A 13,954-nucleotide genomic window follows, 5' to 3' on the forward strand; every position below is an offset into this window, starting at 1 on the left:
ACACCTCTAGGTGCAGAATTAGTCACCAACGCCTTTTTTTTTTTAGTATTTCCCAGGAAATTATGAGCTCTAACACCAGAAAAGAAGGGATGTCCCCTGGACTTCCATAAGGTTCCCACTACAACATTCTCAACACCATGTTGGAGGGACTTTACCGCGTGACAAGTTGTCATTTGGTCTCAGTGCTCTATTCAGAATGAGATGTAAAGGCCTTTCAGCGGACATCCCCTTTCCTCCTCCAGATGACATTTTCACCGGGACATCGGATATTTCCAGAATGCTCATTAGATTACGTTTAATGTGTGTATGTGTTCAGATGTACATAAAATCCGTCCCCTCAGTCAAACGCATCCTTTAATGTCCTGACTTAAAATCTCTCACATCTCAACATCCCGGTAACTAAAAGTGAACTCTGAATAGCAACATATGGTGTATGTTCGAAGAAGACCTTTAGTGAATGTCCTAGAGACATCTCTTTTTTGTCTGCTGGGAAATCTCATTAAGAATGATATTTAAAAAAAAATAAAAAATTGCATTGACCTATTCAGTGTTGTACAAAAGTCTCGAGCCAGCCCTTTTTATTACCATATTGACGTAAAACATTGGTTCTTTGCTGACTTGTCTGTTACACAACGCTAGTTCATTCTTTGAGCTACGTGGCCTTTTTAATTCTTGAATGATTCATAGGTGTTTTAATGGCTTAACAAACGAGTGTGAAACACAGCAACTGCAGAAAGGGGGATAAATACTAGCGGCCTCTAGAGGTGGTTATGCTCACTACACTACTGAGCATAGGGGTCATACTTCTCTGCAAAGAAACATTGTGGTGGATCTACAATGTTTGAAGTTTGGGAAAGTCAGTCATTTGGTTCATAGGTGGTTTTGATCTTAGAATAAACTTTTTTTTAGATAATTATGTCACCACATTGCTATCAAAAGCTGTAAGAAATTCACTTAACTGTTTTCTATATGATAATAAAACTCAAAATGTGGCTCGTTAGTGCTTTCTAATATATATGTATATTTTTCTGCTGGTTTTTATGTTTTTATTTTGTGTCCCACAGGTGTCAACTCTTTCCTAGCTTACTTGGCTTATAAAGATATTTTCCAGCTAACTGATGCTCAGGTCAGGTGTCTTCCTCTTCTTCTTGTCATTAGAATCTCCTCTGAAATGTATTTGTGAGAAACAACGGAGACTTGAGACCAAAACTGATACTTTTTTCTTTTCATGTTTCAGCCTTTGAAATGATGATAGATACTACATTTTTTCATAAATTGAAAATAACCAGTCGGAAACAGTCGGAATGCCAAGACAATGACCACATTATGATGCATGGAGAGCAGAGACAGTAGCCTACGATAAGCTTGTCCTCAAAATACATCATAAAAATCCTGTATCAGTGTTAAGTTTGGGTATCGCACTCAGACACAGTGTGAGTTACAGTGTGAGTTTGTTTGTCTTGGCAACACTTTGTCTCATACCGATAGTTTGAATGTTCCTTCTGGAAGAGAGAGAGATATAATTAAAGAAACGTTTGGTTGCAGATTTCATTCTGACTCATGGTTCAAAATGAATTAATCTCACTTGAAAGCAGCTTTGAAACAGTGTTGGTCTTTGCACCTGCGTGAAGAATGCTGGCAGCGTGGTGCAGCCTGAGTTTATAATTTTCTCTCCCGTGTCAAAATCTGATGAGTCTTTATTGTTGCATGTTTGGCAGTCGGGAGGGGATGACTCTCTCTGTGAACTCATGGCACTGCGTGAACAGCCAGACTTGGAGGCTTGCTTACATTGTGTGAAAAACAGCCCCCGTTTCTCTTTTACCACACAAATATTGTGACTTTTTGTAGCTAAATCATGACCGGATTTCCAAAAGGCATAAAGAAGACGCATTTCTTTTCAAGTTTAAGCTAGATAACGTCCCTGTTCTGACAGTTTCAAAATATCAAAAAAGGAAAAGAGTCTGAAGCTAATAAATGCTTTTTATAGCTAAAAGTCTTTCAGCTGTTGTTAGTCAGATATTCGTCCATTCTAAAAAGTCAAAGGCATGTAGTTCTGTGAGATTGTTGAGCTACCTTGCATGCATTTAAGTCAATCCCCAGAGTTTTGTGAGACTGAAGGAAATAGTTAAACAGGTGATTGCTGCACAGAACACTGCACCAACCCTTGGAAGAGTCTGTTCAGTCAACCTGAAGTCTCTCTTTTACAATCAAAAGGGAGTATTGATCTTCCTTTTTACAAACCTTACAAGCTGCTTTCTTGGATATGCTTTTTCATTCTCACTATCGACCTCCACCATTCCTGTTGACTGCTGTTTCTTTATCACATTACAAACTGAGGAACTGGCCACCTCAGAAGCCTTTAGTTTTTTTCTTATAGTCTCCTCCTGCTTTGTGGGGTCCGGTTATTTTGGTTGTGACCGGCTGCTGATCGTAGAGACAAGTTTTGAGGGTTATTAGCATTTACCAAGCTGTGTAACTAAAGGAGAGTTACACTAATTTAGCTAAAAATGTTTTTCCTGTGACGTAATGCCTCTCACAGATCAAAGAAACTCTGCTCAAACCTTTGCATGCTGCTAAATAGATGTGTGATTATTGTCTGAAAATCCATTATCTTGTACAACTGTAGTTATAGCGACGTAAATATCTTTCAAGTCAGTTTTACAGAAAAATCCAAACGTTCTCTGACTCCAGGTCTGTACATGTAACAATTTGCTGCTGTTCTGTGCCAAGTTGGATTAAAAAAATGATTCATCTGCACTGAAAGAGAAACTCATATCTGTGCATTTCTCTTTGATACAGCTGTATGAGGTGTTCAGTGTGATCCGCGATCTGGGAGCCATCGCCCAGGTTCACGCTGAGAATGGGGACATCGTAGCTGAGGTACACCATGTCATACCAAAGTGAGATGCCAACTTGAGATAAACAGACAGTTTTCTGCTGGATTTCCTAATTGAATTCAGCTTTAGATGGAACAGCCCTGAGCCTTGAGCATCTCAAGGTGCTGCTCGTCGCCAGCACCTTGAGCAAAAAGGGGCCGTGATGCATCGTTTCCTCCTCTGTCATGACCAAATCTCAGCTCTTAATAGTCAACAGATGAGGATAAATATTCATGAGGGTCATGGCTGTGCTAAGTTTTTCTCTGCCAAGACTGCTCACGAGAAACATGTGAGCACCTGCACATGACTCAACATTTCACATTTCCCATGGTAGCCTATTCGCTTGTGCTCTTTCCTTTTCATTCACATTTAGGAGCAGCGCCGGATCTTAGACCAGGGGATCACTGGGCCTGAAGGACATGTGCTGAGCCGTCCTGAGGAGGTAAGAAAGAGTGTCAGCACTGTGGATACTGACTGACGCCTCTGAACATTGGGTGAAATATTGCTTTGGCTTTTGGGCAAGAGGGATCAGCTCACAGCTCTTGGTGTTAACGTGTTTGACAGTTTTATATTGACACTGTGGGCGTTTCACTATCTTAGCAAATAGCATCCTCTTTAGGCTCATCTTTAACAAGATGAGTGTAAATATTCCTGCCCTTGAACCATGAAAGATAAGAGCACATCCTGCCTACGTGAATTAGTTACTGGTGTTACTGCAAGATGCAAAAAACAGATTAGAGAACGAGATTTTGCCTCAAGACATCTGCTGTAAAGATAACACACTGTGTTGCAGCTAAAACTTTTTCTTAGCTTTCTTTAACTCTCCCCTCTTCTAATTCCTTAAGGCATATTACTCAATGCCCAGTGAGACGAAGGAGAAAAGTTCTCCTGCTAATGTTCCGGATCCTCAGGCTAATCAAATGTGGATTGGGATAAATGGTGTTATTTTTGATGATTTCATCGAAAGTTAAAGAGGCTGGAAAAACAGACAGAAGTGAAGAATTCAAAAAAGTCTCTTTTATTTTTTGTTGCTATGGCTGGAGAACAGATTTTAAGGAAATAAAGCAGCAGCACTGTGAAACGAATAGTTCAACACTTATTCTCGTAAAGAGTTCGATGAGAACACAGATACTACGGTCTGTCAAATGTGAAACTACCACTGCCAGCAGCTGGTTGCATCAGCTTATATTTGTGGAGGGAAACAGCTAGCTTAGCTCTCAAGTTAAAGGTGCCGTCTGCAACTTTTTTTTAGTCATATTAGCTTGAACTGTCATGGGATTCTGGAAGTAGAATATTAAATAGGCTGTTTAGGAAAAATCCTGAATTCTGTAGCTCCCTCTAAAGCCAGTAATCGTGCCTGCAAAAATCGAGCGCTCCCGGCTGTTTTTAACCAATCACGTTAGGTTTATTATTCATCTATTATCTGAGCAGAACAGTCACCAACCACGTCTTCCATGCTGAGTGTGAGTCTGCCCCCAGCTTGTGTGCGTGCACACTGGTGTGAACTCACGTGCACAACCTCGTCCACAGAGGGGTGGGGGGGGGGACCTGAAAGTTGTATCAGTTTGAATTTTCCGACTTTAGACTCGGAATTTTGAAAACCTGCCGACGGCAGCTTTAGCTAGCTTAGTTAGCTATCTCCGAGCTGTGTGCCCCTCCGGTGTTTGATCTAAACTGCTGAGCTATTGGCTGACCGTTGGCCGTAGGAGTAGGAAAGCAAATGTACCCTGAATAAATTAGATTTTATTCAACCTAAATCTATCAGTGCAGCTAATTCTAGAAAGGAAAGTATATCCTTATAATCTGTATGGTTGTAGCAACTCTTTGTTGTTATACTTAAGTGATATTTCATATTTTGCCGTTTCATTTTTTTTTACTTGATTAAGCGTTCCAAGATTGATCTTTTCTGTATTTTTTTACAAATTCTAATTCTTTTAGCTTCATGTCGTCATAAAAGTTGACCATTTTTCAATAATGAGCACGAAGACTGGAGTTTTCCCTTTCATGAGACAGTATGGAAATCTGGTTTTCAGAAGTGAGCGAAACATGACACAGGTCTTCTCTGTGGCGATGGAGGAAGAAAGTGTGGTGGGAATGTTTCAACTCAATTTTTACACGCCCCATTTCTCAAAGAAAACTTCATCGTTCACCAGGTGGAGGCAGAAGCTGTCAACCGTGCTGTGACCGTGGCCAATCAGACAAACTGCCCCCTGTATGTCACCAAGGTGATGAGCAAGAGTGCTGCTGATGTCATTGCTCAAGCCAGGAAGAAGGGTGAGGAGCTTAAACTAAATACATATATTATTTTGTATCAATGCTACCTACATACACTGGAAAAAATCAAAATCTTACCAAGTATATTTGTCTCATTGAGTATCTCATTACACTTGATATGAGACACAATTGCCTAACAAGTACCATTTCAGCAAGATATAGGGACTCGTTTTAATACAGTACATCTTGAATATCTTGTTAAGTGAAAAAGTCTTGAAAACATCTTGTTTTGAGTCATATTTCACATGAAACAAGCTTTTTTTTTACATTTGAAGAGGTTTTTAAGCTAATTTCAAGATCACTTTTAACTCAAAAGTCCTAAATATCACATTTTATTTCAAGAAATCTTGACAAGCGATTTTCACCAGTTCCATTGGCAGATTTTTTTTTGCTTATTTCAAGCAAAAACGTCTTGTATTTGTTGTTTTTTTACTTATTTTTGGAGGGGCATTTTTTCCAGTGTATCCTGCAAAACATCATTTTCAGGCGCATTGTTGATCCACATAGTTAAGTAACTACAGCTCCAGCAGTGTAGTAGTGCCTCATGTTTTAATAGCACTGGACTTTCAGGCACTGTGGTCTATGGAGAGCCCATTACTGCTAGCTTGGGAACAGACGGTTCACACTACTGGAGCAAGAACTGGGCCAAGGCAGCAGCCTATGTCACCTCTCCTCCTCTGAGCCCCGACCCCACCACACAAGACTATCTCAACTCCCTGCTGTCCTGGTAAGTGTGATCCGATCACTCAAAGTGACAACGCATTTCAAATAAATGTTGTCTGAGCAGTACGATCAACACCAATGTCTTCCTTTCCTCTTAAAGTGGTGACCTGCAGGTGACAGGAAGTGCACACTGTCCCTTCAACACTGCTCAGCGCGCGGTGGGAAAAGATGACTTCAGCTTGATTCCCGAGGGTGTCAATGGCACCGAGGAGAGGATGTCGATCATCTGGGACAAATGTGTGGTAAGTGTTTATTAGGGCTGGGCAATGATTAAAATTTTTAATCTAATTAATCACGTGATTTCCCTGATTAATCGCGATTTGTACGCAAAATCCAAAAATTAATTCAAAAGTAGTGTATAGCCTTTAGCATTTAGCTTTATTTTAAATGTGCTGCCATATGAATGAAAGTGCCATAACATTTGTTGTGCAAACACACTTTTAACATCAGCATCTTTCTGTAGTTTTTATGTAGAAGCCTCGCTCCACTGTCTGTTTCCTTGAATGACTTGCTGCTATCAGTTGTGTGTTTTGCCTTTAAGTGATATTTTAGACTGGAACTACTACGCTGAGAAGACAATTCAACTTGGCAGAGTTTACAGATGACTTTGGTTCTGTCGACTCCGCCGTCGAAAATGGCAGAGTAAAAGTTCCGTACCCTTCTCCATGTTTGGTGGATCCGCCGATTACTTTCTTTTCCTGTTCCGCAGCAGACAGCAACAGACTTTTACAAAATAAAAGCCTGTGAGCGACAGACTTTTACAAAATAAAAGCCTGTGAGCAACAGACTTTTACAAAATAAAAGCCTGTGATTGCTAATGGATAGATGGAAGAAAGTTTTTGAAAGATATACACAGATACATTTACGAAGAATTACAGCATGCATGAGAATATATACAGGATGTGCAAAACAGAGGTAAAAGGAGGGGAAAAAGTGTGTGGGCTGTTACCCACAAAGCAAAGCCATGCAACTCCACAACACACAAACGTAGAAGAAAATGAACCGCACAAAGGGGAAAAGGATCGATTGAAGGGAGGAAAGCGCGCTTTTCTCACTCTCAGCTCTGATTCATTTCAGGTGACGGGTAAGATGGACGAAAACCAGTATGTGGCTGTGACCAGCACCAACGCCGCTAAGATCTTCAACATGTACCCCCGCAAGGGCCGCATCGCCGTGGGTTCAGACGCCGATCTGGTGCTCTGGGACCCAGACGTCACAAAGATCATCTCTGCCAAGAGCCACAACTCGGTATGATCTTCACGGCTTCATTGTTGATACAGCAAAGCCCAAAAATGTAAACGAACTGGGGCCATGGAGGTTGCATTTCACACAGAGCATCTCGATATTTCTACAAACCACAAATCGTTCTACTATGTGACAGATGTAATAAATGATGATTCATTTTTTATTTTTTTTCATGTCATTACTCAGTCTGAGCGACTGGTTTGTTTGTCCACTTCTTTGTTGTAAGGGATGACTTATGGTCGTCTGTTCGGCTGCTGAACAGGGCGTGGGCCTCACACAGCGTCGAGGGAGTGATGTCATGCATAAAATCTGCCAGAGAACTCAAACACATCATCGTGTGATTGTTAGCAGGCCAATCTCTGTGTATATGTGCGTGTGTAAGAATGACAGAGAGGCCATTACTGCGTATGTTCTTCCGATCTCTTTGCTTTATCCCGTCTTGTTCTTCGGTTTCTTTTTAATTCCATTTTGTCCGAAAATAATGCACCACGGGAAAGATTACTCATTGCTTGGTGTGTAAATGTATGTGTCATGGGATAGACCAGCCTACTGGTGATCTCATTTTGGACTCTAAAAGTTTGCAAGATTGCCATGACTTCAGCTTTAGCTCCAGTGGCTTTCAGGAGAGAGCAGTCATAAGTCTTCCAAACCACTCTAATGGCCGCGGTTCTTTTTTTTCCTTTTGGCATGAGAACTAATGCGTTGGGGCCTGTCAGCTGACTTCCTTCCTTCCCCTCCTAACAACTTTCTTTATTAGTATTGGGCTAGAGAGAACGCTTTGAACACAGTGTGAAATAAATAATTTAAGCATTTTTCACAACTGCGCTTTAATCCACACATTGGGACTGGTTTTATATTATTGCATCATGTATAAGTCCAACAACATAGCGCGTAGTCTGGGTGTGGTTTCATAAAACTATGAACTAAAAGGGGCATTCACCATATGCTACAGGCACTTACATCATCCCGAAGGATAGGGGAAAAATCAGCTGTGAATAACTGTATCCCTGCTTTGAAGGTATTTTTGCTCTGACTTAATGTATCGGCACTGAGGATTAAGCGGGTGCAATAAAACATCAGAGGAGCACAGCTGTGGGCTGTCAGACAAGAATTCTAACTAGTTTAAAATTTTAGAGCATAAACTAAAGATCAGCAGGCAAAGGGATCTTTTTAAGATGTCATATCAGCTGCATCATGTCACGGGTAGGTCTTCAAAGCTCAAAATGTAGAGCCCAAAATGAATAATGCAATTATTAGCTGACCGACGTCAGGGCCTTTTAGGTCAAAAAGTCATGTGTTGGTGCTGCTTGCTGTTCTCTCATGTCCCCCAAGTTCTTTTTTAAACCAGTCAAAATCCACTAACACCTGCTAACATCTGTGAGTGTAATGGGAAAGTGTTTAATTGGCATTCAGTCCCCCATCAAATGACTCTGCAGTAGTTACAGGTGTTTAGCAGCCCAGAGCTCACCTTTTCTTTACAGAAACACACCTTCAACAGCCTCAGGGTCTCATATGGAGGCTCTGAAACTGACAAAAATACCCACAAAGTGTTTGCGTTGTCACAAAGGGACAAATTAGCTTTACAAAGCATTTGTTGTGCCAGGCTGTGGAAATATTTATTTCTGTCATATATTTGGGCCTTTAACACGGGGTCTGCGGAGTGTGGCTCACATCTGTAAACAACCCCTGGTGGTTATTCGAGAAAGTGCCGTTTATGGCAGTTGGCTGGAATTTTTTTAGCCCCAGATGTTCGTGTCTGATCTGTTGTACTGAAAAAAAAAAGCACTGGATTTATCCTCCTTTCCAATTAACATTAGTTTGAAATAATTCCTTTTGTCCTCCTCAGACTGTGGAGTACAACATCTTTGAGGGCACAGAGGTGCGCGGCGGGCCTCTTGTGGTTATCAGCCAAGGGAAGATCGTGTTGGAGGAAGGGAACCTTCACGCCATTGAGGGTTCAGGACGTTTTGTGGCCCGTAAACCATTCCCTGACTACGTCTACAAGAGGATAAAAGCTCGCAGCAGGGTAAAATGTTTCTTTCTTTCAGCTGTGTTTAGTATGCTTGGCTGATGTTGACATTGTAATACATGTGTAAAAAAAATAAAAATAAATGTGGGCCACAACTCAAAAAGTCAATTTGACATTAAAGTTGCTCCCCACATTCAGTACAATTTTAAATAAATAACTTATGATTGTTGAGTGAAAAACTGGAGGCACCATGCAGCTTGTTGGGGTTTAACTTCAATGAATGCTGTCTTTTATTTCCCACAATGCAGCTGGCTGAGCTGAGGGGTGTACCCAGGGGACTGTATGACGGCCCAGTCTGTGAGGTGTCAGTCACTCCTAAAACCATGACTCCTGCCTCCTCTGCCAAAACCTCACCTGCCAAGCAGGCCAGCCAACCCGTCCGTAACCTGCACCAATCTGGCTTCAGCCTATCCGGTCAGTCATAAAACCATAACTCACCGTTAGCATGGAAGTGATGGTGCAGTTTAGGGCCTTCAGTTTGTTTTCTTTCTCAACTTTCAGTCAAATAAATTCATTAAGACTATAGTAGAGCTGCCCATGTTTATGGCAAAAATCAAAAAAATGTGCTCAGGCTTGAATCAGTTCAAAGATTTACTTTGTATTACTGGACAAATTTTAAATTCTTGTAGTTTACTTAAATCTGATTGTTTTCTCACGGCATTTGAGAGGAACATAGTATACTTATCTGACAGCTTTAGTGACAGTTTCTTTGTTGTTTGTATGCACACTGAGCACGGGAAGGATTTATAAAAAATATGATGCTTTATTAAATAAATCAAATAACAGTTTAGAGAGGTATATCTGGAATTATTTAGAAATTAGTTGACATCAATGTAATTGGACATTAGCTTTAATCTTTATCAGCTTTGGTTATGTTCAGCAGTTTATTGGTTGATCCCTACAGTCTACCGGGAAAAAAAACATCAAAGTAACAGGCTAAACTCTTGTGACTCCACATCCACAAAGCATAATTATCTCTCTCTGAATTATAGCATTTCTTTTTAAAGTCATCATTCCTGAGCAGTTTGAATAAGGAGCCCAAGTTGCTCTGCAAATTCAGGCATCTAGGGGAAATTGATATGTGTGACAGAGCCAGCATAGTTAGCTAGCTAGTTGTTAAATGTTTAGCTAGGTGCTACCATTCATCCATTTTCTATACCCGCTTAATCCGATTTAGGGTTGCGGGGCCTATCCCAGCTGTCCTTGGGCGAGAGGCAGGGTACACCTTGGACAAGTCAGCTAGGTGCTACAGATAGCTAATCAGATGCTAATGCCTTTAGCATTTAGAACATGATAGTCGGAGCAGTGTCATTTGATTTCTGACTCACCAAAACAATGCTAAACACAAAACATTGGGGAAAGAAGGTTAACAGTTTAACACCACAATTCAGTATTACACGGTTTTCAATAGTTTTGAGCTATTTTTTATTCTTACAAGTAAAATTAGTTTTGAAGCAAATCTTCAAATTTTCGGAATACAGAATTTAAAGTACAACACAGACATTAAGCTTAAGTGAGGTCTACAACAAAACTTTTTTAAGGAGTTAGCTAAGGTTAGCCTACATTTAGCTATGGGTCTTTGATTGGTGCATTGATTTTAGTGTATTGATTAGCTTAATTAGCTTAACAGACACGGCATGTTGGGTTTCACTGCTGCGAGTGAATCATTTTTGTCTTTCACTGCATTTTTTTCCAACTTTCATTTAGGCTTTGTTGTTGTTCAGTTAAACCCCTTTTTTTCTGGTTCCAACAACCGCTTATAGAAAATATTTTGCAGCTTGTCATTGCATTGATTGAAAACTTCATATATGGGTTTCAGAATTTTATAAACAGGTGATATCTGCAACAACTAAATTAATCTTTTGATGTATAAATCAAAAGATGAATTATATAGCAGATAAACGCAGGTTAACTTCCAGAATGTAGATGGACATATAACAAAATGAACTCCTGTTTTTTTCCTTTGGTCATGAAGGTGCTCAAGTAGATGACAATATTCCTCGCCGGAATACCCAGCGCATCGTGGCGCCTCCAGGCGGCAGGGCTAACATCACCAGCCTCGGATAGAGCTCCGTCCCCTGCTGCAGAGGAGGAAATACAGATTTGTGGAAGGATGGCCTTCAGGAAGCGACGTTACTACACCTGAAGCCAAACCCTAGACGGCACCTGAGCGGGCCATCCAGCCTTAATCTAACACCTCCTCCTCTGTCTCCTTTTTTTTTTCCCCTCCCACAAACCCACTCTCCTCATCCCCTTAGCCTGATCCTAGTGGACACAGTAAGAAACAAGAAAAAAAATCTGCCTCATATGATAGGATAAAGAGAAAAAATGTAACACTGCTTATTTGAGCACTTTTGTTATTTTGTTGTGTTTCTTTTATACTGTACTTGCTCCCTGCCATGTGTCCTTCTGATGCTTGCTTTGCTGTGTTGTTTTCATTGAGGTCAGTTGAGAACAAAACTGAATTAACACAGTTAAGGAGAGAGGATAAATTTCATGCAGGATGTTCATTGTATTTCCATTCATTCTTTTCATTTTGGAAGTAGCTGAAATGGAGCATGGGTACAAAACCAGTACTGTCATGTTTTCTTTTTCTTTTGTTCAATAAGCCAAACACAAGCTTGAAATTGAACAGTCTTACGGTCGTGCAGCCAATTTAAGGATCTTCAAGCTGTTGACTATCTGACTACCTGTGATTTTAATTGATGGTTTTCTCTGAGGGCTGCCTTAAGATTTGACATAATTAAACACAACAGTCTTTTATTTTCACTTTTAACTGTCTTTGCAGTGGCTCTCATGTTTTCCCACCTGTGGCTTTGCTAAAGTAAACACGGTATGAGTCGGCGGGAGAATATTGTGAAGCAGAGCGAGCTTTGGCACGTCATAAAACGAGCTTTAGGTCACGATTAAAGAAACAATGTGTAGGATCTAGTGACATCTATTGGTGAAGTTGCAGATTGCAACCAATACAATAACCCTGCATCACTTTGAATTAACATGTGGTGCGTGAGATTATCCTGGGACCCAAATGGCAAAAGAAATTGTGAAACTCCAACACCAGAACCAGGGTTTGTTATGTTATGTTATTTCTGGGCTGCCATGGAAACACGATGGTACACATATGGGGGATTAGCTGAGGGAGGACCTGCACCCTCTGAGATATAAAGGCCTCACATTAAAGTCATATTTTTAAACAATTCTACACAAACGAATCCATCATTTTGAATACAATATGGAACTTTTGTCAAAAAGATCTCTCTAAATCCTACACAATGAAACAAAATGGAATTTAATTTCAAGAATATGTGGAAAAGAGTTATAGAGGTAAGAGGAAGTTTTACTGTCTGCCTGTCACTTCAAACTTAGCCTTTCCTTGCCTTACTGTCTCTTAACTCAGAGAGTCAACTTAACTAAGAGAGATTTTAAAAGTGCGGGAAAGGTGCCATTCACTACGCAGATGCTCATTTTCCACGTTGTTTGCGTTCCTATGAATCACAAAGGTCCACATTTCTTGATTGACGGCTGCAGAAGCATCTGATGGCTGTCTGTCACCAACCAGTGCATTTACATACAGAATGTTTCTCCTCCTCCAAATGTGACTTTTATACTCATCAAAGTCCCTCTTTTTCCTTTCCACTCTTTATGTGCCTGAACCCACAGAAGTTGTACTGATAGTCTGATCTTATAGTTCTTGTTTTGTTATTCTTTTTGAGGTAAGTGAAGGATGTAAGATAAAAAATGTAAAATAGCCAGGATTAACCGATTCAAAGGTGCCAGACTTTGCGCTTTCGTAGGGCCTATTGTGCCGATAGAGCCCCTGTAAAGACGAAAAATGCTCGTTATCTTGAAATGTTCTAATGTTTTAGAGTTTTTACCTTGTTGTCAAACTGCTTTTTAGTGTTATTCTGTAACTAGGTGCCTACGGGCTGAGCACTATTGATTTATGCTTGAAAGTAGACATGAGCTATTGTACTTCTGACTAGTGTAAAGTGTTGATGTGTGAGGGATGGGACACGCCCAGCAGGCTCCTGGTTGTGGATACTACATCACGCTGGGCAATCTGTTCAAATGTTCTCGTTTTTTGTTTTTTTTTCTTTTTTAAGCATCTGGTTTTCACTAAGCTATCATTAAACAGATTTGCTGTCCTGCTTATATTTAAAAGGTCCTGATCATCTTTCTGCAGCCTTTTTCCTTCCCTATAAGTCAACACAGAGCAGTAAACTCACTCTGACAGACGTAACCAGGGGCCATTTATTTAATAAAGACCAGAGTAAGCTTCTGGCTGGGCTTAAATTCTGCAGGTTGACTCATTTTGAGAAGCTGATGTTGCCACTTGGCTTTCATTCTCAAAGCCAGAGTTATTCACTCATACCTAAAGTTGATGACCAAATGTACACCGCCTCTTTCTGTTTGTGCTTTCAGCCTCTGTTTGCTTCAGTCTGCAGTCCGTAGAAGGCAAAGTCCATCACTTTCACAACCGACACATGTATTCAAAGAATCCAAGGGACAATGGATCGTAGCCAACGCACGTCCCTTAGGCGTTCCAAGATGGCACGAGATAGGAATGGCAAATCAGAACTTAAACCTTTGTGGCAAATTACACACAACATGCGTTTTTTTTCTTCGTCTAGAACTTTCTGTTGAAATCACCAGTCTTTATCTCACACTTTCCTTTTCTATCATCCACGTTAACATCTATGTGCCTCATTTAAAGACACAATAAACTGTTACTGCAAAAAAAAGATTTTGATGGCAGCCTAGACGAGGATAAAGTCCAGCACCACTAACACAATTTGGCAGCAACCTT

The 13,954-nt window shown here is 40.5% G+C and overlaps 1 protein-coding gene across 3 annotated transcripts in view; it reads left to right on the forward strand.

Annotated features, from left to right (window-relative positions):
- The window catches only part of dpysl2b (dihydropyrimidinase like 2b), a 30,053-nt gene extending 16,752 nt beyond the window's left edge, over positions 1 to 13,301 (forward strand). For all 3 annotated transcript variants that reach the window (XM_075455179.1, XM_075455178.1, XM_075455180.1), the window contains 10 exons: positions 1,065 to 1,126; positions 2,800 to 2,880; positions 3,250 to 3,318; positions 5,030 to 5,150; positions 5,721 to 5,877; positions 5,974 to 6,115; positions 6,951 to 7,121; positions 8,965 to 9,144; positions 9,396 to 9,561; positions 11,123 to 13,301. In XM_075455179.1, coding sequence (XP_075311294.1) covers positions 1,065 to 1,126; positions 2,800 to 2,880; positions 3,250 to 3,318; positions 5,030 to 5,150; positions 5,721 to 5,877; positions 5,974 to 6,115; positions 6,951 to 7,121; positions 8,965 to 9,144; positions 9,396 to 9,561; positions 11,123 to 11,214 — 1,241 coding nt within the window. In that variant the 3' untranslated portion in view covers positions 11,215 to 13,301. The remainder of the gene's footprint in view (positions 1 to 1,064; positions 1,127 to 2,799; positions 2,881 to 3,249; positions 3,319 to 5,029; positions 5,151 to 5,720; positions 5,878 to 5,973; positions 6,116 to 6,950; positions 7,122 to 8,964; positions 9,145 to 9,395; positions 9,562 to 11,122) is intronic.
- The last annotated feature ends 653 nt before the right edge of the window (positions 13,302 to 13,954 follow it).

This window comes from Odontesthes bonariensis, chromosome 22 (assembly GCF_027942865.1).
Source record: "Odontesthes bonariensis isolate fOdoBon6 chromosome 22, fOdoBon6.hap1, whole genome shotgun sequence".
Lineage (NCBI taxonomy): Eukaryota > Metazoa > Chordata > Actinopteri > Atheriniformes > Atherinopsidae > Odontesthes > Odontesthes bonariensis.